The 27,845-nt window shown below is 44.0% G+C and overlaps 1 protein-coding gene across 1 annotated transcript; it reads right to left on the bottom strand.

Moving 5' to 3' along the window:
• LOC147625167 (ubiquitin-conjugating enzyme E2 5-like) lies at positions 1-26,985 on the bottom strand. The gene is made up of 6 exons (XM_086818415.1): positions 26,807-26,985; positions 26,612-26,691; positions 25,768-25,882; positions 25,435-25,487; positions 25,140-25,268; positions 1-316 (listed from the first exon to the last, which is right to left on the bottom strand). Exons 1-6 carry the CDS (start codon positions 26,848-26,850, stop codon positions 192-194), a joined length of 546 nt encoding a protein of 181 aa, XP_086674541.1. The 5' UTR covers positions 26,851-26,985; the 3' UTR covers positions 1-191.
• Positions 26,986-27,845: the final 860 nt, after the last annotated feature.

The raw sequence follows: 27,845 nt of genomic DNA, 5'->3' as shown, positions 1-27,845 counted from the left end.
AACAAAATAAAACGATAAATTTACAACCATCACTGTGCAGCCCCCAATGTATGTACAGTTGTGGGGATTCCAGAAACCATCATTTACGGTGCCGTAATTTTTTATTACACAGCCTTAGCATCCATGAAGAGAGATGAAACAGACAAAAAAAGTAATCCATTCCTCCACAGAAAGCCACAGTCCACAAGACATCAAGGATCTGAGGATCCCGCCATGTCCTCGTCACTTGATTCATACTCCTCGCTTAGTTCACCATCACTGCTCTCTTCTGGTCTGCTGCCAGCATCCTCGGCTTTTGCATAACGTTCACAATGTTCTAATCACGAGACCCACCAAAAAAAATTGAAATGTAATACTAAAAACAGTTTTAGTACAAGCCTCCATCTCTCTTCAGAAAAAAAAATGTAATGAGGAAATAGCAACTAATTTAGGATTAAAGATGCAATGGAAACCAAAAGAAATGAGAGCTGATCTTAGAAAAAAAGATTCCTTTCTACAAGCACCAGGGAGGGAAGACCATGCAGAGGCTGAGTCAGCTCTCTGACTCAGCTCCACATCAAGTTGTCTTCTGTCCACCTTCACCCAAAGACCCATTTCTTTATTTCTTTCAATGAAGTCTCCAAAGGTCTTTAACCTTACAAGCTCTTATAAAGCTTTAAAGGCCAAGTGTGAATAGGTGTATGAGGGGAACCTTAATAACCCAAGGTTGTTTTTATTATAACCTCTCTTCTTGCCTGCAGCCCACAAATGTCACTGATGCCGCCTGCTCCTTCTGCAACATGCATGCCAAGCTCCACATTGAAATGCTCCTCCTCTTGAGCTGTGCCAGATTCCTTTCTGCTTCTCCTATTCAAAAATTGCATGAACTCCAAGGTGACGCCATGTCACCAGCTCAATCAAAACAGCTGATAACTCAAATTTTTCCAAGTGCTCACCATATCTCCTGGTCTGATTGCCCATTATTAATCTCATACTTACATTTGGCCTCTGGAAAGCTGATGCAACACAGTCAGCTCTACAGCTCTTGCTGTCAATCAAAACAGCTGATAACTCAAATTTTTCCAAGTGCTCACCATATCTCCTGGTCTCATTGTCCATTATTAATCTCATACTTACCTTTGGCCTCTGAAAAGCTGATGCAACACAGTCAGCTCTACAGCAAATTTCTTGCTGTCAACTTTTTCTCAAGTGCACATTTTATTCAATTGTTCAACAATTTTCAACCTTCTAAGCTTTTATAAAGATTCAGACGCCAAGTGTTAATGGCTGTAAAAGGGGAACCTTCATAACCCAAGGTATGACCTTCATGCCTGCAACCTACAAACATGACAATGCTTGCTGCTCCTTCCGCAACATGCACCACACACCCACATTGATATGCCCCTCTCTACTTGGAACCTGCACCAAATGATGGTGATCCCTCTTGGTGCTATTCAATGCTCCTCCTTTGGAACTGCCAGGTTCCTCTCGTTGCTTGGAACCTACACCCAGTCATAGCAGCTATAAAACGCGTTTTTTATAAAAAATACTCGACGAGACGTTTTTTTGGATAAAAAACGTTCTTTTGAAAAAAAACGTGAGGTTTTTTTTTTTTATTAAAAAATTTGCCAGGCTAACGTTTAACGTTATGCCTGGGCTTTTTTGGGATCCGCGTGCGCTCTGGTGCGCTCTGTTGCTTCCCAAACTTGCACGCCCAAGTTCCAACCTCACACGGTACAGTACTCTCTCTCTCTCTCTCTCTCTCTCTCTCTCATCTCTGCTCTTTCGCCCCTGCACCCCGCTCCCCCTCTCTCCCTTTGTTCGCCTCCTCGCTGTGCTGGTCGCCCCCCTTTTCCCCACCCACCCCGCTCCCCCTCTCTCCCTTTGTTCGCCTCCTCGCTGCGTTGGTCGCCCTTGCTTCCCCCACCCATGCACCCACCCACCCAGCCACCGACCCACCCACGCACCCACCCACACACCCACCCTTGCTCACGCCCCCAAGGCAGCAACATAACTCTCTCTCTCTCTCTCTCGAGTCTTAAAGTTCAACACTTCAACTTTCAACTTTAAACATGTATGTGACATGTCTCGACCAAATGTAATTAAACTAGTGTTTTTTATTTTAAAAAAATGGTGTTTTTTATTTTGGCCCCGCGAAAAAGACGTATAATACGCGTATTATACTTTGCCGTATTATACGTCCCGTCCCGTACCTGGCTGCTATGCACCCAGTGATGACGATTCCTCTTTGCGCTCTCCCTCGTGTTTCGGGCTTGAGGTGCACTAGGTTTACTGGTGACTATACTGGTAATTATAGAATGTGCAGATTTTGGTTATGTAGAATAGATATCCCCTTCCGAGATTGGATGATAGAGAATAGACCTAAGTTCCGGTTTATTTTACGGAATTGGATGGGTACTAGGCTTTAGTACCATAGATGTTAACCAAGGGAGACATGTTATGCAGATGTGTAATATACAGAGCATGATGGTATGACCTATACTTGCTTTATGCCTTTGGCTCACATATGTCCTCTAGCCCAGAATCATAAACAATGTTGGATGGCATTTTTTATAGTTTTTTTTTTTGCATGCCGTGACTACAGAAGGTTTCCTTCCGGATGTGTGTGGATTAATCATGAATCAAAAAAGCTCTCAAAGAGCTAGAAATAAATATCCAGATCATGAAGTACAAATGTCATAAATGGCCTATGGACCAATCACCAAACTTTAAAAAAATTACAATCTCAAGAGTAAAGAGTGAAGCAGCAAGCCCCAAGTGTCAAAGCCTCAGCATCATTCTGATTCTTGATGATCCTCCACCTCCTCAATCTCATCCCCCTCCCCATAGGTATGACTCACTGTCAAAAGGAGACAATGCCTCAATGTCGGTAGGACGGTGCAACAATTGAGCGCCTCGCCAATCCTATCCACAAACTCATACAAGAGTCCAAGTGTGCTACCCTCCATGTCTGTAATACGAAGAACACTGTAAATGGGTTGAAACTTGAAACGCCTTCACAAGTGCTTCACCCTCTATTCACCAAGTGCCCTGCATGACCGTGTGCACAAAATGTATCGCTCTAGGCTGCACACAATCCTCCCACAACATCCACTCCCGTGAGACAACAGTAGAGAGTACTCCTTGATGGACTCTCACAAGCCTCCCAACCACAATAAACATGTAAGAAAATCTAGTCTTTGAAGGCTTAAGCAAAATCTGGTCTTTGAAGGCTTAAGCAACTCAAGATCATTGTTGGCCCAATACCTAGCCAAGACCTTGGGCCTCTTTGTCACAAATTTGACCATGCTCTGAGATGTATTAAAGATTTCAGCAATCCATCTGCTTTTAGCCACATCTTCAATCAATAAATCGAAGCTGTGGGCAGCACAAGGGATCCACATAATATGGGAGAACTCATCCTCTAGCATCCTGCCCAGGGGGAGACAGTTCGACCCTTTGTCGATGATGATCTCCACAGCATTGTGTGGGCCACAAGCTCACAAGCAGCTCACCAAATGGGGCTAGTACATTGAAACATATGGATATACATGATGTACTTGGAACACATGGATGATATATATGAAACATATGGATGTACTTCGAACACATGGATATACATGGAACGTATGGATGTCCTTGCAACACTTGCAGTCCACAGTTGAGGACAACTGCGATATAAGAGAGAGGGAATGTAACTATTTGGCCCTCCTAGCTCTTTTTCACATGATGAAACCCATGCCCAAACACCAGACAGGTGGAAGAAGACAGGGGGCAGGGTCCATAAGGTTTGATTAAGAAAAAGCACCATTCTTGGTCAAAAAGCAAGAAAAGCAAAAAGTCAAACAAGGTTGACCACGAGCCAAGGACACCATTGGAAAGAGGAGATTGAGCCGAACCAAAAAGCTAAAAGCCGCTTTGTAACTATTAGGTCCTCCCAACCCTTTTCACATGATAGAACTCATGCCCGAACACATGGACAGGATGATGGACATATGAAAACAAGGTTCCTAATGTTGGCATTGGAAAAAGCATCAATCTTGGTCAAAAAGCAAGAAAAAGCAAAAATCAAACTTAAGCAAGGCCTTGAAGATTGTAAAAGCAAATCAAGAACTTTGAATATTATTATTAATACTTAATAAAGAAAAAGCAAAGAGGCAAAGTAAAAGCAAGAGAAATAAAACAAAAGCATGGAGCATGGTCCCCCATCAAGTATATAAGGAGCCATTACCCTCTTGGAGAAGCATAGAAAGTAATCGTGAAACCTTGTGAAGATTCATCATCAACATCAACTTTCCTCTCTCCACACGCAACCCATCTCCTCCACCTCAAATGGCGGCAACCACCTTAGCAACACCAATTTCAGCCATTGCCTAGCCTCCCTCTGTCGCCCTGCTCTGCACATCCATCTGCAGCCCTTGCATGCCCAGTCGAACCTGGCTACACCGCCAGTGCCAACGCCAACCACCAGCTTCAACACCCCCTGTCTCGTCGCCAGTTTCCTAAACCCCTACGAAGGAGGGGATTTCCTTGTGAAGATACATACTCATTATCTTGGTATGAAATCTTTTGGATTTGCCTTTGTCTGGATTGAGTATAGAGAGCCTTGTGGATATCTGGAAACATTAGCTTGATTCAAACATTGGATTTTGGTACTAGCCCGATGTAAGACTCTTATGGGCCATCCTCATGGTGAGCTCGGCATCAATTATCTTGTGCCTCGACATCGACCTCGGCCCAATCTCGACATCGACACTTTTGTTTGATATTGTATTCATTTGTTCTATTGGTACTGGCTAGGAAAAGCCCGTGGATTGTTCCTGAAATAAATTCGTAAAAAGGAGGCGGGGCCTGTTCCTCGCTCAACGTGGTATACTGTTTGAAACCCCTATTCCCATCTCTCTCCTCCTCCTCTCTCTATCTATCTCTCTCGTACATGTGGTTGCATCTATCACTGCACGCTCCAATGGGCTTACAAGCTTTTTCAAAAAGCAACTCCAGGGCCAAAAAGCAAGGCCCTGAAGCTAGAAAAGCAAAACAATAACTTTTGACTAAAGTTGAGTAATATTTTACTATTAAAAAGACCAAAAGCCAAGTCAAAGGCAAAAGCATTACTTTTTGGCAAAAAGAAAGGCTTCCCCAAGTATAAAAGAAGCATGAGCCTCTCTTGAGCATCAAGTTGAAGAAGTACCTGTCATGTGCATCACAGATGCCATGGACATTTCTAGGGCTAGATCCAGAAGAGGCAAGCAGATAAAGATTATGAACCAGTAGAACCAGAAGGTAGGAGCTTCAGGTGACTCATCTGAGGTGGACATGGAGCATAGCATGGATCAGAAGGCTGTCGGCTGCATGGAGGCTGACATCAGCATGACCAAAGGACTGTCGGCTGTAGGACAGAAGGTGCTGGCAGCAGGCGCATCCAGAAGACAGAGTCGGCAGCATTAAATGGATTTTATGAATTAATAACTGGCCGACCAGCAGGCGGCCAGTTCCCCACATGCTCCAAGGCCTATATAAAGGCACCTTTGCTCCATGTTTGAGTCATTCCACCCACTAGGGGTGTGAGTCAATAGGAGGTCCCATAGGGGACAGATTTAGGGGTTAACAACCTTTTTATGAAGGCAGCCCATGGCTGTACAGATATGTACCTTTTTGTACCATAGTATATACTGAAATTCCAGCACTTCTCTCTCTCTCTCTCTCTACTCTCTCTCTACCTGCGTTTTTGCATCAGATGGTGCGTTTTGCATCAGAAGGTTTTCAAGAGTGTTTAGGGCTGAAAGAAGACTACCCAAAGCTTCCGCGCGTTACATTGGTATCAGAGCATCAGGCTCAGCAAAGCTAAACACTGATTCAGTCCCAGATGATGGTGTACAGGTCCAAGGTACAGGAAAGTACACGGATTCGAAGCCCAAGGCGGAAACACAGATCGGGAAGAACTCCCAGGAGGTTTGTTGGTGGTGTTCCGCAGTGTCAGATGGGGATGGCAGTTCCGTGAGCCAGATAGGTTCTAAGGGAACGGTCCCAAGGGAGGTTGATCCTCCAAGGGTGATGTGAGAGTGCCAGACTCAGTTCCAGGAACGAAGACCAAGACGGTGTTCAGAGTCAGGGCAGGAATGGATTGTGGACTAGAGGAAGACCAGATGCATAGATCTTCATCAGAGACAGAGTGGTTTGGAGAACAGACCGGATTTTCAGAGAAAAAGGTTTGCCAGGGATGGATGGATGACAGAGGGACTTCGGAACAGGATTGGGATGATGACAGTCATCCAAGAGCAGATTGGATTCCCGTCATCAAGTTTAGCAGAGGGGGATGTCATGTGCATCACAGATGCCATGGACATTTCTAGGGCTAGATCCAGAAGAGGCAAGCAGATAAAGATTATGAACCAGTAGAACCAGAAGGTAGGAGCTTCAGGTGACTCATCTGAGGTGGACATGGAGCATAGCATGGATCAGAAGGCTGTCGGCTGCATGGAGGCTGACATCAGCATGACCAAAGGACTGTCGGCTGCAGGACAGAAGGTGCTGGCAGCAGGCGCATCCAGAAGACAGAGTCGGCAGCATTAAATGGATTTTATGAATTAATAACTGGCCGACCAGCAGTCGGCCAGTTCCCCACATGCTCCAAGGCCTATATAAAGGCACCTTTGCTCCATGTTTGAGTCATTCCACCCACTAGGGGTGTGAGTCAATAGGAGGTCCCATAGGGGACAGATTTAGGGGTTAACAACCTTTTTATGAAGGCAGCCCATCGCTGTACAGATATGTACCTTTTTGTACCATAGTATATACTGAAATTCCAGCACTTCTCTCTCTCTCTCTCTACTCTCTCTCTACCTGCGTTTTTGCATCAGATGGTGCGTTTTGCATCAGAAGGTTTTCAAGAGTGTTTAGGGCTGAAAGAAGACTACCCAGAGCTTCCGCGCGTTACAGTACCTCTTCATCAAGAGTGCCTCCATCAACTATTGTGCCACTTCATCACCTGTCCGTAAGACTGTACAGATCCATACAATCGTATGAACATGTACGGAGCTGTACGGACTCAAAATTTCAAAAAAACCTAAAAATTTCAAAAACCCCAAAACTGCTTTTTGGAGGTTTTTATTGCCTAAAAACTATTAACACAGGTTTTCGATCAATTTTCTTGCCAAAAAGAGCTTTTCCATGGTTTCCTTCATCAACAAGGCTATAGGAGATGTGGAGATAACTCATGGGATAAGCGAGTGATTCTTGGATTTGGACTTGGACTTGCACTAGAACTTGGATTGGAACTTAGACTTGGACTTGGACTTGGATCTGGATATTGGATCTGGTACTAGCCCGGTGAGAGATTCTTGTGGGTCATCCTTGTGGTGTGCTCGCCGCTCGGCATCAAAGATCTTGTGCCTCGACACCAACTTCAACTTAGGGATTCTACATCGCCATATTTGTTTGCTTTTGTATTCATTAATTGTATTGATCCTAGCCAACGGATTGTTCCTGAATAAATTCCTAAAAGGAGGCGAGGCCTGTTCGCAGCTTAGTGTAATGTAGTGTGCAAGATCCCTATTCCCCTCTCTCTCTCTCTCTCTCTCTCTCTCTCTCTCTCTCTCTCTCTCTCTCTCTCTCTATATATATATATATATATATATATATCATTATCTTTTCGATACGTGGTTTCAATCTGTCACAGTACACCCCGCTGGACTTCCAGGGGCTCTGTGAACTTGACCATGACTACTTACTTCTCCATGGGTATAGCTAGGAACAGTTCCTCTAAAGCACATGGATGGAAGGGAATTTGTACTCGTGGTTGTCATCTGTGTAGAAAAGCACACGACATTGATACATAAGAGAGGCTATGTTATGTGTGCATGAGGGTGCAAGCCTGGACAGCAGCTGGGCGTAGGCAGTCAGAAGACGTGGACTGCCCAGCAGCAGCCACGCTGCCCAACCAGGCAACGCAGAGGGCTGCCCAGCCATGCGTACAACTGCAGCAGCAGGCACATCAGCAGTATCTTCAACATCCACACAGTCAGTGTGTACAGCAGCATCAACAGCAAAAATCGACGCCCCCTTTTCTGCAAAACAGCATCAACATCATACATTCAACCTGCAAATTGTAGAAAATCACAAACTACCTGAGATATTTGCTTCAATTTTTTGGAATTTGCATGTCCAATTTGCAATTGAGCAGGTACAATCATCAATTGAGCAGGTCAGGTGCCGAATTGCTCAATTTTTTGAGCAAAATTGGCAAAATTGGGTGACATTGGTCACAATCAGGATCAATTTGCAGAAAATTGGATGTCAAAATTTGGGGCTTTTGATGTATTTGTGCAATTGGGCATTCATACATGCTGTATGATGTGAGAAATCGCACATTCAGGCAAAATTGCAGCAAATTGCAATGCAAATCAAGGGGCTTTTGTGCCGATTGGACTGATTTGCATGCAGGCAATCGCATTTGATGCTTTGGGCAATGTGTTGATGCCTGACAAGCACTCAATGTGCTTGTAAATCAAGGGGCTTTCATGTATTGGATGTATATGTGGCCAAGGGGAAGCACTGTGAAGACTCTGGATGCCTTCATGTGCGTCAATGTACCATGTATGATCAGCAATTGATCTTAAATCAAGGGGCTTTTCAAGATTTTATGCTTGTTAAGCTTGGCAATGCAGCAAGCAAGACTTTTATGCCTTGAATCCTCAAAAATCAGCTTACAGTCAAGGGGCTTTTGCCCAATTTTCTGTTCAGGACTGTTGTATGCAGTGTTCGGGACTGTTTTCACTCATTTGGACAGCCAAGAGAGCATTTATTGCTACTGTACCTGCTGGTACAGATTTGGTACAGCTTATTGTCAGCCAAGTTATAAATCAAAAGTTGGCAATGGACGATGAGTTCAAAGCCACCTTTCTCTTATGCACTTTGCCAAAGAGTTGGGACACATTCAGGACAGCCACTAGCAATTCGAATGCTATGCTGTCATATGCAGATGTTGAGGGTGCTCTTCTTCAAGAAGAGATGAACAAGAAGAACAATTCTGTTGGAAAGTCCAATGCAATGAATGCACGTGGGAGATCCCAGCAAAGGGATAAAAGCCAAGAACGGGGAAGGAGCAAGTCTCGCTCCAAAAAGGACTTGGAATGCCATTATTGTGGCAAGAAGGGACACATCAAAAAGCAATGCTACAAATGGAAAAATGATCAAAAAGAAAAGGGAAAAGGCAAAGACAAAGACAAAGATGAAGCCAAAGATGTAAAGCCAAAGGGCAAAAGTGGAGTCAAGATTGAAGAAATCAATGTGTCACATGCAAGTGACAGTGAGGATGAGGTCCTATTCACGTCTTCACTTGATGCCCGTTCACTTCTTACAGGAGATGGTCATGGTATGCACTCATGGATCATTGATTCAAGTGCCTCCTTTCATGTCACAGGTTGCAGAGACTTGTTTGTCAGGTATACTGCTGGCCATGAAGGAGTAGTTTATTTGGGTGATAACCATGCATGCAAGATTCTTGGCAGAGGTGATGTGAGGCTTGTGTTTTCAGATGGCTCACAGCTTATGCTCCATGATGTCAGGCATGTGCCTGAGATCAAGAAGAACCTGCTTTCTACTGGACAGCTTGATGCTGCTGATTATGTTACCACATTTGGTCGTGGAAAGTGGAAAATTAGTAAGGGCTCACTAGTTGTTGCCAGAGGCTCTAAGGTGGACACTCTTTACTTCATGCATGCAGGTGTTTGTCACCATGCTAATGTAAATGCAACCGAGCTGCCGAAAATCTCTATGTGGCATAGCCGGTTGGGACACATGAGTGTCAAAGGAATGGAGCAATTGTCTCGTTTGGGTTACTTGCCTTCTCTAAAGTTTTCAAGTTTTCAGTTTTGTGAGCATTGTATATATGGTAGGCAACTACAGTGCCCCCACAAGAAAGCTCTTGGACAGAAAGATGCTCAGTTAGAGCTTGTAAGGAGGCTTTACAGAGGGCAGACAAGGCTCTTTGGGAGCGTGCCATGAAGTCAAAGATGGATTCTCTGCACAAAAATGGTACATGGAAGTTGGTGCATTTGCCTGCAGGCAAGAAGGTTTTGCCTTGCAAGTGGGTTTACAGGCTCAAAGTTGCACCAGATGCTAAGCCAAGATACAAAGCCAGGTTAGTGGCTAAGGGCTTCAAGCAGGAATATGGTGTGGACTTTGATGAGATCTTCTCTCCAGTGGTCAAAATGACCACACTTAAGAGCTGTATTAGCTTTGGTTGCTCATGATGATCTGGATTTGATTCAGATGGATGTGAAGACTGCTTTTCTTCACGGTGATCTCCATGAGGAGATATATATGCAACAACCAGAGGGTTATGCAGTGAATGGAAAGGAGAAGCTTGTATGCAAGCTGAAAAAGAGTCTTTATGGGCTCAAACAGGCACCAAGGGAACGGTATCATAAATTTGATACATTCATGAAATCCCAGAAATTCAGGAGAAGTGACATAGATCACTGCTTATACACCAAGAAAGCTTTGGATGGCAGTCTATTGATCCTCATCTTGTATGTTGATGATATGTTGATTGCCGGGAAATCTCGTAAGGAGATGGATGCCTTGAAGCAGAGGCTGCATCAAACCTTTGATATGAAGGATTTGGGTGATGCAAATCACATTTTGGGTATGCGGATACTTCGGGACAGAAATCAGCATGTGTTGTATTTGTCTCAGAAGGAATACATTGGCAAAGTCTTGCAGAGGTTCAATATGGACGGGGGAAAGAAGACTAGTACTCCTTTGTCTCCATATGTGAAACTCCGTGCTATGGACAGCCCACAGTCGGATAGTGACAGGGCTGATATGGCCAAGATACCGTATGCTTCAGCTTGTGGCAATCTCATGTATGCCATGGTTGCTACTAGGCCGGACATTGCATTTGCAGTGGGAGTGGTTTCTAGATACATGGCCAACCCTGGCAAGAAGCATTGGGAAGCAGTGAAAGGTGTCATGAGATACCTGAAGGGCACACAGGATATGTGCATTTGTTTTGGCAAACAGGATGCATTAGTGCATGGTTACACGGATTCGGATTATGCCGGTCATCCAGATAACCGGAAGTCTACTACCGGTTATGTGTTTACATTCACAGGAGGTGCTATGTCATGGATATCCAGGATGCAGAAGTGCACTGCCTTATCTACTACAGAGGCCGAGTATATTGCAGCCACAGAGGCTTGCAAGGAGGCATTATGGCTATCTCGGTTAGTGGTTGATTTGGGCTATATAGGGGATATTCCATTGTTGCATTGTGACAGTCAGAGTGCCATCCAGTTGGCAAAGAACCCTGTCTTTCATGCAAAGACGAAGCATGTGGATGTGAAGTATCACTTCATCAGAGAGGTGATAGAGAACAAGCAAATTCAGCTTGTTAAGATTCATACGGATGACAACCTGACTGATCTGTTGACAAAGAGTTTGCCTCCAGAGCAATTTGCTCATTGCAGACACTTGATGGGCATTGGATGAGGCCAGTTTCAGCCTTGATATGGCCTTGTATATTATCATGTACATGCTGATTTTTCTTTTCCTTCATTTAAGGGCACTTTGCCTTTAAGTGGGAGGTTGTTGGGGTAAAGGCATTATGCCCACCCTTGTAATGGGTACAAGCCCATAAGTTATAGTACATAGTACACTTAGTACTTTTAATGTACTAAGTGCACTATGTGTACTAGAGCAATATACATGTGTGATAGGGGAGTCACACACTCATTATCTTGATGAGTTGACTTATCCCCACAACTCTCTCTCTCTCCCTTCTTCTCTCTGTGTATGTCTCCCACATGAAAACCTAACCCTAATTAACTCTCCCATTCAACAACTCTCCTAAATTTTAGGAGTGTGATCTTTTGTATTCCAGGATAATCCGCCATTCCCAAAGCTTGTTCTTTCCGAATATTTGGACGTCCTAGAGTCCACCAAACCCCTTTCATACTGGAAATGTCTAGGCTGGTGACAGTCGACGATGGTGACTTTAAGCATGTGAAGCCACCACGATGGCTTGGATTTTATCCACCATCGTTGCACGACTACGAGCCAGTCGGGAGAATGCTATCAAATATCCCGCAAGGAAGGATGACATCAAAGCCCAAGTTGATGGGTTCTCAATGCCTTCACAAGCAAATAACCACAAGGTTGCTAGTGGTATCAAGAGGCTATTGCTATGTGGAATTCATGTCAAAATTCACATATGCATTGATGGATCCAATAATGGCTCAATAGTTTTGACTTCACAAACCTTTAAGTCATGATTTTTGTATTTGCCGTATTTTATGTACGGCCCCTCATTCATGAAATTTACATTTTTAGAGCTCTTTTTTCGAACCATGATGAAATTTATTGTCTTGCATCGTTTCTACATTAGTAGACATGGCTTTTTTAAAGGATGTGGGAAGGATACCAAGATTTAACTTGAACCCTTGATGTTATCCGGATAGCCACTAGCTGGTTGGTGGTAGGCAATCTTATCAGAAGTTGGCATAACCCAAGACATGGTGCCAAGTCAGGCAGTCTTGTGGGGTTGATCATACTCGGAGATGCCTAAGCCAAGGTTTCCAAAAGACTTATAGATAGCCAATTGTGTTGACTACGGCCCATGACACAGACTAGGGTGTGGTGGTATCTTTTATCTTTGACTTTGCATGGATTAGATTGACCCTCAGGTTGACCTAAGGTTTAACCTTGGTGTTCAAGGGAAAAAAAGGTTGCTTCAAGGCTACGATATAGGGAGGAAAGTTGGCCGTTCCACCTATGATCAAATGCTTAATGGGGGTTTTATGTGGGGTGTGCTCTGGTGGCATGGGACACCAAAGTGTGTTCTCATGTGGGATCTCATGAGGCTTTACAGGTTTCTAATCTAGAACCCTCTACGCTTGGGCATAGTTAATCTATGGTAACTATGACAGCAGTGCTAGTCTGTGAGTGACAACAAGATAAGGAACTTTCTTGGTTATCAGAGTATGACATGTTACCCGTAGAGTGATTCCTCACACGTGATGGCCAAGTGATATTGATGCATGAGGCAACCTCACAATTGTACATGAGAGAGTAGTTTGGAACTTCTCCGTCTAGGACCAAGTGTGCCTAAGACCAGGTTGTGTATCCAAGATTCACAATCACCCAATAGTGGATATAACTCCACATATGATGTTATACTTCCTTGGTTGCTTTTGGAAGTAGGGCCTCTACATGAGGACATGTTCATCCCTAATTTGGGGGAGTGAGAAAAAGAGTGACATGATAAGTTACTCATCAAGTAATGGACTTTCCATCCTCGTAACAACCCATTGACATGTTAGGGATGGAATTTATTATAAAGTTGTATGTTGTCTTCACATTATTCGGGGACAAGGGACATACGCAGGTTGTTTGAGAGTCGTATGTGATCTTCACGCTTTCGAGCACAAGGGACATACACAATTTGATGGGAAGTTTTACAGTAAAGTAGACGTGAGTATCCTATGTTAGAAGTCGTCTCCTGTCCAGTTTTATACACCAGGGCCTTTGTTGTGGGTGTGCCCGCCCTTATCAGGTGTTTTATCATTTTTCCTCACTCCCCGTTCCCAGATCTGGTCATCACCTCCGCTGCGTATTCTGACATGGTGTCAGAGCCCGAGGCTCTAGATAGGTCTTGGGATTTGTGTGAGCAAGAGGGGGGCTGTTTTGTGGCTGATTGGTGGACTGTTTTGGACTGTTCGGGAAGAGGAGAAGCAAGAGGACGGCGGGCTGATTTGCTGGACACCCACTTGTTGCAAGTATCAGTTCTTCTTTGTTCCCACCCACCCACCCTTTTCAGAGTACATTCCCGCAATGGCAGATCTGTTAGAGATGGCCGATAGACGTGAAGATCCCGACACTCCCCACGTTCCCGGTGGACCGTCAGTTGGACGGGAGCAACTACGGCATATGGAAGGTTTTGAGAGGGGGATTGTTGGATGGAGTCCGACTCCACGATTGGAGTGACTCGGTTTGGGGAGGAGATCCGGACACGAGGGGATCTACTTCAAGCCCAGAAGCAGTTTTATGGAGCAATAAGAAGCAGTCATCTTTTGCCTTGTCGAGCACAGAGACAGAGTACAGGGCTGCTTGTGATGCTTGTGAGGTGGTGAGAATGCAGAGGTTGCATTGCAGGTATGGGCTTCCACTGGAGGAACCCCTGGTCATCCAGAGGCACTTTGTTCGTGAACAGATCGTTGCTGATGACATCTTGCTAGAGTTCTGTTCGACGGAGGACAGTACGGTGGACCTCTTCACGAAGTCGCTATCTCAGGATTTGCTCAGGCGGCACCCCAGCTCCCAGTGGTTGGTTTCACAGCCAGGAGCTGAGAGGGGGTGTTAGAAGTTAGAATTCATGTCAAATCCCCACGGATCTTCCCTCGTTATCGATCTTGGTTCGAAACTCAAATCCTGCAAACAAACGAACAACAAACAAGCATAGGGGTGCAGGCCTGACTCACCTCCCAACCATGACAGCCGTGGGCAAGCCCACAATCTTGGCTGTCCCCACCGAGCCACGAGCTGAGCTAACTAGGTTGACGTACCGACCAATCTCCTCCTCGTAACGTCCCATACCGCCACGAAGCTGCCCTCGCGTGCCTCGAGATTGCTGCCGGCCTTGGCTGCATAAAGCAGGTGCACGTCTGCACTAGATCCAGGCTCCAAGACCATAGAGCTCTCACAAACTCGCGAGACTCTCTATATCAATAACTAACCTTGGCCACCCTTTTATAGGCTCTTGGCCGGTCATCGGGCGTCCACACTTGGCCGCCCGCCCGCCATGTTGCACAGTGGGTATCTACCGTGTGCTATATGCATGCAAGACTAGTTTCGAGGCTTGGGGAAGCTTGGAACTAGGCAGGCTGATTGACGAGCTGAGTTAGGGAAATACTAACGGGCGGGCACCCAAGTATGGACGGGCGGGCGGCCAAGTGTGGACGCCCGATGACCGGCCAAGAGCCTATAAAAGGGTGGCCAAGGTTAGTTATTGATATAGAGAGTCTCGCGAGTTTGTGAGAGCTCTATGGTCTTGGAGCCTGGATCTAGTGCAGATGTGCACCTGCTTTATGCAGCCAAGGCCGGCAGCAATCTCGAGGCCCGCGAGGGCAGCTTCGTGGCGGTATGGGACATCACGAGGAGGAGATTGGTCGGTACGTCAACCTAGTTAGCTCAGCTCGTGGCTCGGTGGGGAGAGCCAAGATTGTGGGCTTGCCCACGGCTGTCATGGTTGGGAGGTGAGTCAGGCCTGCACCCCTATGCTTGTTTGTTGTTCGTTTGTTTGCAGGATTTGAGTTTCGAACCAAGATCGATCACGAGGGAAGATCCGTGGGGATTTGACAATTCATCTCCTCTCCAGTTTTATACACCAGGGCCTTTGTTGTGGGTGTGCCCGCCCTTATCAAGTGTTTTATCATTTTTCCTCACTCCCCGCATTTTTTTCCTATTTTTCCCATTTTTCTGTGGCTTGGGAGGCAGCCCTGAGTTGGCAGGAGGATCCATTTGCTGGCCGACTACATCAGATGTGTGTACTGGAGCTGGCCGACTGTACTTGATGCACTCGTGGACCCTCAGAGCTGGCCGACTGGCTGCATGCTGCTGGCCGACTGTAGATGCAGTCGTGGAGCCTTTTTCAGCAGGCCAACTGCACGTGGGGGCCTATTTACTCCCATACCACTCATTGTATCATATCGGGATCTTCTTGTGTATATATCAGAGCAGAGTTACACGCCTACATCTCTCTCTCTCTTGTGCTGTTTTTCTGCATGCGTTTTTGCTCTCGTGTTCCCAGATCTGGTCATCATCTCCGCTGCATATTCTGACATCCTACTGGTTGGAAGTACATTAGGACTTGTTTTCACATTAAATAAAGGAGTGGTTGCTCACAACTTACACAAGATGTCATTTGGTATCGTGGACGAGTTGTGCTAGGGTTGTTATGGTAGAGCTTGTTGCACTTTGTCCTATTGGATTCAAACTCTTGGACAAGAGTTGGATTGACCATAAGCAATTGGATCTTTATAGCGAGTTCTGCAAGAGGAGTCTTACACTAACTTAGATAAGAGGCAACAGACTTGGGCGCAGACGCTATGGATGGATGTTCAGATCGGAGGACTTGCTTATAGACGCTTGTTCCCTTATGCATTCGCGAAGACGTATTAAATTTAAGGGGAGAAGTATGTTACGTCTTGACCGACCTAGGGCTAGGGCGGGGAACATGTGGAATTAAAACATGGACTAATCCAAAGATTAAAATTAAGGCTTAGCCAAGGGCATGGAGACTTAAGAGACATAGTCACATGGAATGTCGTTCCGAAATGAAGGAAACGTGGAACACAATGCATCTTTCGTTTGGAGCGTGGGAACGTCTCAATCGGCCTATCACATAGCAGGCGTTCCAGCCCCGGGAACATGGAACAAACGTTCCCGTTCCGGGTCAATGTGAACGGAGTAGTGCTAAACATTCGTTTTTTTGGTTACTACCGATCGCTTGGCTAGCCACATCTATTATTAATGAGCGCTTGGTTGGCCACGTCTTTTGGCTGGCCACATGGTTCATTAATAAGCACCTAAACGCCAACCACACGCTAGTCGTTGGCCAGCCAACAAATTGAAACACACCTGGGCAAGTTGTTGGCCAACGAAACAGCGCACAATAAACGCAGCCACCCAAATTCGAAACGGTGCACAACAAGCAAATCGCCAACCTGGAGAAGAAGCGAAATGCACCAGAGAAAAAAGAAGCAAAGGCTTGCACCTGGGATTTTTATTAATTTTTTTAAAAAAAAGAAAAAAGAAAAAAGAAAAAACATCTTGCAACCTTGCATAACGACTTCTCTCTCTCTCTCTCTCTCTCTCTCTCTCTCTCTCTCTCTCTCTCTCTCTCTTTAACCTTGCCTTGTGCACTGCATAAGGCAAGTCTAGATTTTGAAGCCTTCTTTTTGTCTTCCTTTAGCTATGAGTATGAAGTTACAAAATGTCATCCTTTTCTCTCTTGCAATCTCTCTCTCTCTACTCACTCACTCTACTCTTTAGAGTTTAGAGTCTAAACTCTCTCTCTCTCAAATTTCCATTCTCTCTTTGAGCTCTCTCATAATGCCTCTCAAGGGTACCAAAAGAGCTAAGAAGGTGAATTCTTGGTCATGGTGGGATGAAGTGGAGTCCTTGAATAGCGTGTTGGAGGGGGAGCTAGGCGATGGAAATGTCACTATTGCAACATTACCAAATTCGCACAAGCCAACCGGGCACAAGGACATCTTCTTCATGAAGCTAGCCAAGAAATACAGCCTTGTGGAGCCATTCTTGCCGAGAAAAAAAGGGAGCTTGAAGCCAAGCATAATGCTGTCCTTTTTCACGCTCCCCCTCCAAGGTCTATGGTTGTAAACCCTTCACTCTTTACATCTCAACCCATGAACTTCTCTGCATCAATTGGCTCCTCTTTCGTGCATCAACCACTCCCAAGAGACACCCTCTTAGGATCCACGCAAAAGAGCAGCAGTGGATGCAGCTATTGCGAGGTTTTTTTACCATGACCATATTGCATTCAATGTAGCAAGGTCTCCCTACTTCCAGGAAATGGTTCGCCTCATTGCTAAGTCTAGGCCTACCTATACTCTCCCCTCCTCAGAGCGGCTCAAGACCACCCTTTCGCTAAAGGAGAAAGAAGCCATTGATCTTGCCATGCAAAATGTCAAAGAAGGTTGGCAAAAGAATGGTGTCTCTGTCATCAGTGATGGATGGAGCAATAGCCGTTCTCGTTTTATCCATAGCATTATGGCCTACTCTCGAGGCAATGCGCTCTTTTTGTCTTCCCATGATGCCTCTCCAACAAGAAATTCTTCAGATGTCATGGAGGAGTGGGCATAAGCAATCAAGCAAGTTGGTGCTGCGGACTTCATCCAAGTCATTGGTGATGGAGAGAACTCAAATCGAGCAGCAGGTGAAAAGTTTTTGACAAGGTACCCGCACATTTCATTCACTCCATGCATTGCACATGGATTGAATAATCTCTTGAAGGACATTGGTGGGAGGATAATGGAGCAGCAACTCCAGATCTTCAACAGCATTCTTAGTCAAAATGCAAGTTCCTCTCCTATCGAGCAACTATGGAGCGTCTTTAGCCATGTTGCCTCGAAGAAGAGAAACCGCCTATTAACAACTAGAACAAATGATTTAGCGTATGTGGCAGCCAACTTGCACCTTTTGGCTCATGTTGCAAGTGGTAATCTTGACAATGAGAGCTTCATATCCATGAAGAGAGATTCAGATTCAAATTCCGATGAGCTTCCAACTTCACCAACTCACGACAATTCCGATGAGCTTCCAGCTTCACCAACTCACAACGCAGCTACGAATGAGAGTTCGGATGATATTCTGAGCTCTATTTGACATTCTCCTTTTTAGAGTATCTTAATAGCTCTTTATATTCATTTCCTTAATTATCCAAGCCCTCTATTGTACTCTTGTTTTCTTCATGAGAAATCTATGAACATGGCTAGCTACTACTACTACTACTTAAAATTATTCTCTTTGAAGTTTTTTCCAATTTGTACGTTGTAAATTTATTGCATTCTTTACTCTATTTGTTTATCTTGTAACTTGTTTGCAACATAATTAATGTCTCATTTCTATCCAAACTCACTGTAGAAATAGCCAAGACCAAAGCTGGCGGCATACGACTGAGGGCATCCGCAACCACATTGGTAAGACAAGGAACATCCTCAATTGTCGTATGAAAATTGGCTAAGAATTCGACCCAACGCGCTTGCCTAGCATTCATAACTGGCTGCGTGAAGATATATTTCAAAGAATAATATGTTTTCACCACTGAATCCACACCAAAGAGATAATGTTTCCATGCATGATAGGCATGAACAATAGCCAAAAATTCCTTGTCATATACCGAGTATCTTACTTGAATTGCAGAGTGCTGATGACTATCAAACGCAATAGCACGTCCTTGTTGCATCAAGACGGCACCAGTGGCAATATAAGAAGCATCCGTGTAAACATCAAAGGGGAGAGTAGGGTCAGGAATAGCCATGATAGGAGTTGTTGTCAAAGCTGTCATTAAATTTTCAAAAGCTTGTGTTGCGGCTTCAGTCCATTTGAATGCAAGGGTGGACTTTAGAAGTTCTGTGAGAGGAGCAGCTATTTCGAAAAATCGATGAACCTTTGTGTGATAGAAGTTGGCAAGTCCCAAGAAAGAACGAACATCATGGATATTTGTGGGAGTTAGCCGATTGACAATAACCTATATTTTCTTTGGATCCACGAAAATACCGTCTGCTAAAACAACACGTCCAAGGTACTCCAAGGATGTCTTGAAGAATTCACTTTTGCCTGGATTAATATAAAGAGCATTGTCACGAAGCACCTGGAAAATGATCTTAAGATGTGCCTTGTGTTCTTCCATATTACGACTGAACACCAGAATGTCGTCAAGATAGATAATGACGAACTTATCCAGAAAAGGACGAAAAAGATCATTCATCACTCATAAATGTTGCAGGGACATTGGTTAACCGGAATGGCATGACCAGGTACTCGTAATGACCATATTGTGGGAAAAGCTATCGTATCTGATGATATCCAAACTTAAGATCAATTTTAGAGAAGACCTTTGCATGGAGCAATCGATCAAACAATTCATCAATGCGTGGAAGAGGATACTTATTCTTGATAGTCAACTTATTAAGGGCACGATAGTCGATGCAAAGGCGCATAGACTTATCCTTCTTTTTCACCAAAAGTATTGGAGCTTCAAAAGGGCTTTTGCTTGGTCGAATATGTCCTTTCTCCAAAAGGATAATAATTTGTCGCTGTATCTCCTGAGATTTCGTAAAAGAAACTCGATATGGAGCACGAGTACATGGAGCACTACCAGGAAGGATATCAATAGCATGGTCGACTATATAGAATGGTTCCAAAAGCTGATCAGGGAATCATATTGATACAACCATTCTTGACCAAGGATCATATCATAATGTGCCAAATTCATGACTTGGAAATCCAATTTGTCACGATAGTGCTGAATTCGAAAGGAGAGGTGTTGGGCAACGGTGTTACACAAGGATGTGGAACCATCGGCAAGCTCTACTTCATAAACAGCAGCACTTGGAGAAGTCCGAATCTTCAATCTTTGAGTCAAGGTGATTCCCACAAAGTTATGAGAACGCCCACTGTCAATGAGCACCTGAATGGGGTGACTGAAAATAGAACCTTGAAGAACCAAAACCTGAGTAGATCGCTTGGGCAATGGTGAAGAGAGAGCTTGTGCTCTGGTAGTAGCGGTAATCACTGAAGCATGTGCAATAGCATGGTGATTAACTGCATGCTTTCCTTTGTCAGCAACTAGGGGTTTCTCCTCGGAAGTGGAGGACACAATCCTGTCTTTTGTTGATCCCGTCCAAAAGGAACAGTGAAAGGACGAGAATTGCGAGATTGGTCACGTCCTTGGTCTCGTCCACAATTCGAACTGCGTGGTTGGAAGGATTGAGATCGTCGGGACCGAAAAGAGGACGATCCTTCTGATCGGCGAGGGTGTTGAGAATTATTCCATTGGAGATTAGGCCGGAATATAGAAGTGCCAGAAGATTCTCTACAACTATCTCCATTCATACGAGATCCATTCGCTTTCTGAAAGACATTGGCTCGACCGGAAGAGGCCGAATTTCGAGAATTAATGTCTGCAACGCGCTCGGCGTATCATATGGCATCGACAAGATCGACAGGGTTATATTTCTGACATCGACCCGCAGTGTGGGATTAAGACCTTCAACGAAGGTATGAAGTTCGTCCGCTGGGGACAAAGAGTCAATCTCCAGTGTCAAGTTGGTGAACTGGGAGATATAAGAGGCTAAGGAACCAGTTTGGTCCAAATGGCGTAAGCGAGTACGAGCTTGGAAATCCACATTGGCAAGTATGAATTGCTTACGGAGGACCCGCTCGAATTTTTTCCACGTTGTAACTGATTTTCCGACGTGTTGTCGTCATTGCCACCACGATAAGGGATACCGTAAAAATCACCTTTTTGAAATCAAAAAGGATCATGATTTTGAAGTATAACCGCAGTTTGTAGAGCCATTGATCTAAGATGCGCTTATTGCGCTGACCACCATAAGAGTCAAGGGGTTTAATTTCTAATTTCTTTGTTTTGCTAGCTTGTAAAAGACGATAGAGTTTTAAGGTCGTCGCCTTCTACCTCGGAAAAAATGACGTCTGCATTTGCTAGTATTGTTGCTGAAACATCTGCTGCTGGTACGAAACTCATATAGGAGTGGCGATCCATGTGGAGCTACTAAATCTGCGAAGTCAAGGATGCCATAGACTCCTGGAGTTGTTGGAACTGCTGCTGAAGTTGCTGCAAAGCTGACTGCCATTCTGGAGAGGCTGGTATGTCAACATGTTCTGCCATGAGAGAAGATATTGATGTAGAGGCTTCAGGGTGACGAGGCTCTAGGGTTTTTTGTTGTTGATGACGCCGTTGAGCTCTAGTAAGAACCATCGACGACTGGAGGGTGCAGCATCTAGAAATCCCGAGAGGAGAGGCTACGTACCGGTGAAGCAGCTATAGACCATCCAATATAGTAAGGGCGATCCTCTAGGACTGGGCTCGCACGAGAGTCTGCTGGAGAAGAAGGTACAGGGGTAGGGACAACTACTGGTGTCAAGGGTGCATACTCTGGTGTAGAGGAACGCATCGTGAATGAAGATGGATAAACATCCTCAGAATAGGTGCAATATTCATGAAAAATGATGCTACACTCGGGGAGGATAGCACCCAGATAAGGATGACGCCTGAGTATAAAACAATAATGATGCAGATCCTGTGCAAAAGTACGAACACGGATCACCCACACGTCGAATTCTCGGAGGTGAGAAGTCAATATGGCTATCTGAATGCGGTAATGAGTGGACTGGAAAAAGAGAGGCACACTCACTGGAACAAGGACTAAGACCGGTGGAGAAACACGGGTAGGAGAGGGCACTATGGACTAAGAGGGTGTATCCTATAAATAACTGAAATCATAGGTTTTCTCTGTCATATGCCGTTAGAGAAGAGGATAATGTGCATCCACGTGATCTGAGAGGTGCTCTTGAACCCGTAAAAAGTGATATTGGCCCCGGATGAGTGGAGAGCCCGCAAAAGAATGAAATGGCAGGTTTTCGATATTCTAATACTCCACATTATGTGATATTTTTATGCCCAAGAAAATAAAAAAATCACACCTAAAGGAGGTTGCCATAATGAATGTTGTTGTTGTAGAAGAAGCACCAAGGAGATAGTGACCGACAATCCAACAGAAATCAGCAACAACAACTGAAAGCGACTGATCCAAGCACGGAAGTAAGCAACATACCGCAAACGATGAAGACCGATTCCAGAGGGCTAAATATGATGAAGAGAGATAGCAACAGGCCGGTACACTGATGGTGTGTGCAAGGTGGCGGTGGGCGCTAGCTGAAAACGATCGATTAGTTATGCGCCGATTTGAGGACCCCGTAAGGTTTATTTTGCTTTCTTTTTTTTTTAATGTGTTTGTATACGTGGCATTAAAGCCTTAGAGTCATGACCTTTGATTGGGGTTATTAGGTGTGTTGGGTATTTTTAATAAGAAAAAATCAGCAAAGCAATCGTGCGCTTCTCAACGGCAGTCGACTAGAGGAATTTCCACAAAGGGGTGCGACTACTCATGGGAGGGGTGCCTGTCCATATAAGGGTGCCGACTAAAGAGGTAAGCCTCCTGGATTGAAGGTTGCTTCTTGTCTTGCCTTTATTCAAAAGTTTCCTGCATATGGCTGGCCCAAAATTAATCAACAAAAATTGGGAGTTGGGGATTGGATTTGATAGGGCATTCTCTCTTGCTCTTCCATTCAACACTTGCTACACCCAATTTTAGGGTTTGGGTAGGCTGATTTTAGGGTTAGGATTTGGGTTTGGACTTGTCACAGGGCAGAAAAGGTTTGCTCTCATACCATTGTAAAGCTTTTATAGCTTTATTAACATGATTAAGACTTAATTAATAAACATAAGACAAATACTACAAGAAAGATTGAGTTGTTTACATTGAGACAGAGGTCTTTCTTAACTAGAGGTCGAAAGGGTACAAGTGAAGAGACACATCCCTGGGAAGGGATGTGGCTCTTGAATCAATGATTATGTCCTTTGGACTTAGGGGTGTCTTTTAATGAATAGACATGTCCTTTGATAGTGACCCATGTGTAAGGGTGTGACCCTTCACAAGTGTCCTTTCAGTTAATAAGAGATTAAGGAGTAATTAAGGAGAGATTAAGAGAGTTAGTCACAATTGTGACACATTATGCCAAAAAGATTGGCGATACCCATGCTGTTAGAATAGGTAGTGAGCCTGCCGGTGATTCCTCACCCAAAAGCCAAAAATCCTCTAAAGACAGAAAGCGAGGACATGTTCTAGCATTCCAAGAGAATCAACCATCGCAACACAATCCAAAGAAGCACTCATGAGGCAAGAGAAAGTCTATACCACATACCAAGAAACTGGTGGCGAAGCCACGAAAGGACAACCTGTGCTTCGAGTGCAACCAACCTAGCCATCACTTTAGGGATTGTCCGAAGAAGAAGTGTCTTCAAGAGATAAGACCTCAATACACATTACGGAACTACAAGGTAACTCTTTGATCTCTTCTATCGAAATTCATCATCTCGATAGTAGTAGTTGCCAAGGGTGTCAGTGTCACATGTCCGGAAGCTTTGTGTCTTCTTTCAACCCTAAACACCTTTCCATAGGAACATGTAGATGCAAAACACAAACAAGAGATGGAGAGAAGAGAGAGAGATGTATTTACAATATATTCATAATGTACAAAAAGATGCAAGTCTTTGGTCTTCTTTTCCTGAGTATTGAGTCTAGCATCCTCACTCCACCCCTTGGATGATCATCACCTCTTGGAACTGTTTTCCTGAAAGCTATTCCCAAGTGGCATCCGACTCACTGGGCTGCCGTTCCCCTTGGGTCTTGTGAACCACCTCCAACCAACCTCCTCGGAACTTCTCCATGTCTTGTGTTACTCTCCTTGGATTGTGCACCTTCATCTAGGACACCATTAGTGTTTAGCATTGTTGACCCTGACGCTCTCATACCAATGTCACATGCACGGACGCTCTATGTCTTCTTTCAGCCCTAAACACCTTTCCATAGGAACATGTAGATGCAAAACACAAACAAGAGACCTGAATCCACCTAAGCACTGTCTTCTTTCAGCCCTAAACACCTTTCCATAGGACCATGTAGATGCAAAACGCAAACAAGAGACTGAATCCACCTGCTTTTCCTAATCCTAGGACTCCCCTAACCCTACTGGATTAGTCCCTAACCCCATGGGTTAGTACTAGATACATATCACAAAGCATTGTAAAAAAGCATGTAAAAAGGTACCCTAACTGGTCATGCCATCTTTGGTGCCAGCCCATCTTTGGGGAGCACTTGCAACACAGCATACACGTGTCACAAATTGAGCGTGGCGTGCATTGATCAACCCTGTTACATGAACCCTCAACCTCTCATAGGTCTCCTTTTAGGACAAGGTTTCATACTTGGACCGTAGTACAACACCCGTCCTGAGGACATAAATATTCTTTTCCAATATAGCAGACCCTCTGTGATAGGCAATCAAAGCAAATCTCATGCTTCTAGAAGCTTCTTTTTTTCCCGGGAATGCTTCTAGAAGCTTTTTACGACTAAGGGCAGAAGATTCACATCACCTACGAAGCTTTGCAAAAGCTGAAAGGTGACACCATATCAGCACTATTCTTAGTGCCTTTTTCAAGGTCTCCAGTACTTCTCCCCACGGGCTAATACGTTGGGTTACAAGAAAGATTTTCTAGCCTACAAACACCAAAGCTCTACCCACAAAGGAGTTCATATAACACACGCTGAATTTACAAGCAGTTGTGTAAGATGAAAGTAGCTGTAAAGACTAACCCTTCACAAACATAGAGAGCGCATTAAGCAAGTTACATTTACTCTGACCCCAAAGATAGGCTACATAAGTTTCACAAACCCTAACCTTTTCTGACCAAAATTTTCACATGAAGTGACAAACAAAGAAATATTTTTAAGAATGCTAGACATCAAATGCAGGCACCTTCTTTGAATTATTACCTTTAACTGTCTGTTCATATTTTGCCTTGTCACGTAACATCAGTGCTGCCGCTTCACCATTTAATGGATCTGTTGGGTTTGGATACAGTAAAAGCTGGGGGAGAAACACTTCAAAAACATTGATGAGATCTGCAAAACAATCAATGAATCTGTTCGGTTAGGATACAGTAAAAGCTGGGGAAGAACACTTTAAAACATTCATCAGATCTGCAAAACAGTCAACAACTACACCGTTTCGGAAGTTAACACTCAGCAGTACAAGCATCTTCTGCTACTCTTGTTAGAATCGGCTTACCAAACATAGGGCTCCAAGTTTGATTGATCACATCCAAACACACAGAACCAGACCTGTTTTACAAGCTCACGACGACCTCAATCCAATTAGCATCCTGAAAGCACCTCTCCTCTTGTTTAGGATTTTAAAAAATAATAATCTCAAGGAATAGCCACTTTTCCCAACTAAAGTACTCAATGCAGCTGGATTTTTCACAACAGCAGCTATATCGTGCACCCAAACGCATCTGTTTCAAATCATCAGCTTTTCTCCTACCCTTCCACTCAAGTGATAAAGACATGTACCGATAGATACACGCAGTCTTTCCCGATGGTTTTCCCTTTCAGGACTCACCCTTCATCAACATTTGGGTGAAGGATCTTGTTGATGAATCCAATCGATGGCGACTTGTAAGGATACGCATCTGGCAGCTCCACTCTGACTGTCCAAACACCATTTTGATAAGCACCTGCATTAAATGTGCATATGAAATGCAGATAAGGGCCACAAAAAGCATCTCTCAAATTATACATTGAAAGGCCATAAGTGATAAGCATCAACAGTTGCCTAGGTAAATGTGTGTGCCACGCACAATGTATTCACGCATGTCTGTATACACTAGCATATACCTGCACATGAGACTACGATATGTATTATTATGTGGTGTGTGTATGCAATACATGTACGCATGTTTGCATGCACTAGCGTATATCTGCACATCGGTACTGAGATGTAATGTGCATATGCACATGCACACATCCAATGTGTGTAACACAATAGACAGATACTTGCAGATAGGTATGAAAATATGTACTGTATGCATGCACATGGGCAGTGAGATGTAATGTGCATATGCGCATGCACATGTCCAATGTGTCTATCACAATAGACAGATACCTGCAGATAGGTATTAAGATATGAACTGTATGAATGCACACGTGTGTACATGTATATGTATATGTATTGTAACGTATGTATGCATGTCTGAATACACAACACACGTATACCTGCATACGGATATCAAGAAACGCAATGCACGTATGCATGTATTCACGACACACATAGATCTACACATTTTAAACATGTATGTATATGTTCACATATATGACACACATAAAACTACATACCTGAGTATGGATGAAATTTTTATACATGTCTGTATACGTAAACCAGGTTGATGGTGAAGAGAGCTACTTACTATCACGAGGCCCATGGAACTCCACGTTGAACTCACTCATGTCATCGTTCACCATTTCCACTTTGTAATCGCTCATCATTCTGAACACACCGACCCCTCAGATCAATGGAAACCATTGGAAAAATAGATCAAAACACGAAGATCTGCACAGCAGATCAATGGAGACCATTAAAGAGGAACATGACTTGGACGTACAGTTTCATCACGTCCATCTCCCTTCGCTTGCTAGGAGAAGACATGGCGAGGGGGGCCGGGGGGACAGCAGCTAGCGTTTGGAAGAAATGAATCTGTCTTGCTGCTGCCTCCTCTTCTTCTTCCCTTTAGTTGACAGGAAGAAAGGCAAAAAAGGCGCTGAAAGTGAAAGGAAACTGCAATGGCAACATGGGTGTTTGCTATTTATACACACCACACCCTCTATGAATCTACATATGTATGTATACATGTAGGTGGTGTGTATAATTATGTATACTGGGGTCATACATATGTATGTAAACGTATTTATTGATATGCAATTATACATTTGTATTTGAACTTATACAAATCTGTATATGCCTTAAAGATAATGATATTAGCCTTGATTCATGTCATGTGTCATGTATGTGTGTGCATGAGTGTTGGTATAATGTGTGTGCACCTATGTGCAAGAGAGGGAGAGAGAGAGATGATGATGATGATATTTTATCGTCCACCTATGTGCATGAGAGAGAGAGAGAGAGAGAGAGAGAGAGAGAGGAAAAGATGCCTTTTTCATGGGTTGATGTAGCACCACAAGCCACTCTCTTGGGTTCTCTTCTAACTAGCAAAATGTGTGGCCTTCACACAAGAACAAAAGCCTTTCTACTATAGCACACAATCTTTGATTGGGGAAGCAAGTACAATTGCACATTCTTCTTTTAAAAATCCATAATTATCTATGTAGATCATCAAGCTAACAATATGGCTCATACAAGAAGGTTTTGATTATTACATACCATGTTCAATGTTCACAACGTTTTTTACAAAAAAAAAATAGCTTCATAATCATTCAATGCTTCCGGCAACAAAATGATTCTTTTTTGCCAATGATTTAATAATTTGATGATCTACATAGCTTCAAAGAAAATCTATAAATTGCATTTAAAGCACGCTATTGTCAAAGCCTCCTTCCATTTGTTATCATTGTCATAGCTTAGTGAAGGAGGTGACATATGTATCAAAGAGTAAATACATGTTCACGAGCAATCTAAGACTAAAA

The sequence above is a fragment of the Cibotium barometz genome, chromosome 24 (genome assembly GCF_041138505.1).
Source record: "Cibotium barometz isolate CiBa-2024 chromosome 24, ASM4113850v1, whole genome shotgun sequence".
Taxonomy (NCBI): domain Eukaryota; kingdom Viridiplantae; phylum Streptophyta; class Polypodiopsida; order Cyatheales; family Cibotiaceae; genus Cibotium; species Cibotium barometz.
This window is presented reverse-complemented; position numbering and strand designations above follow the sequence as displayed.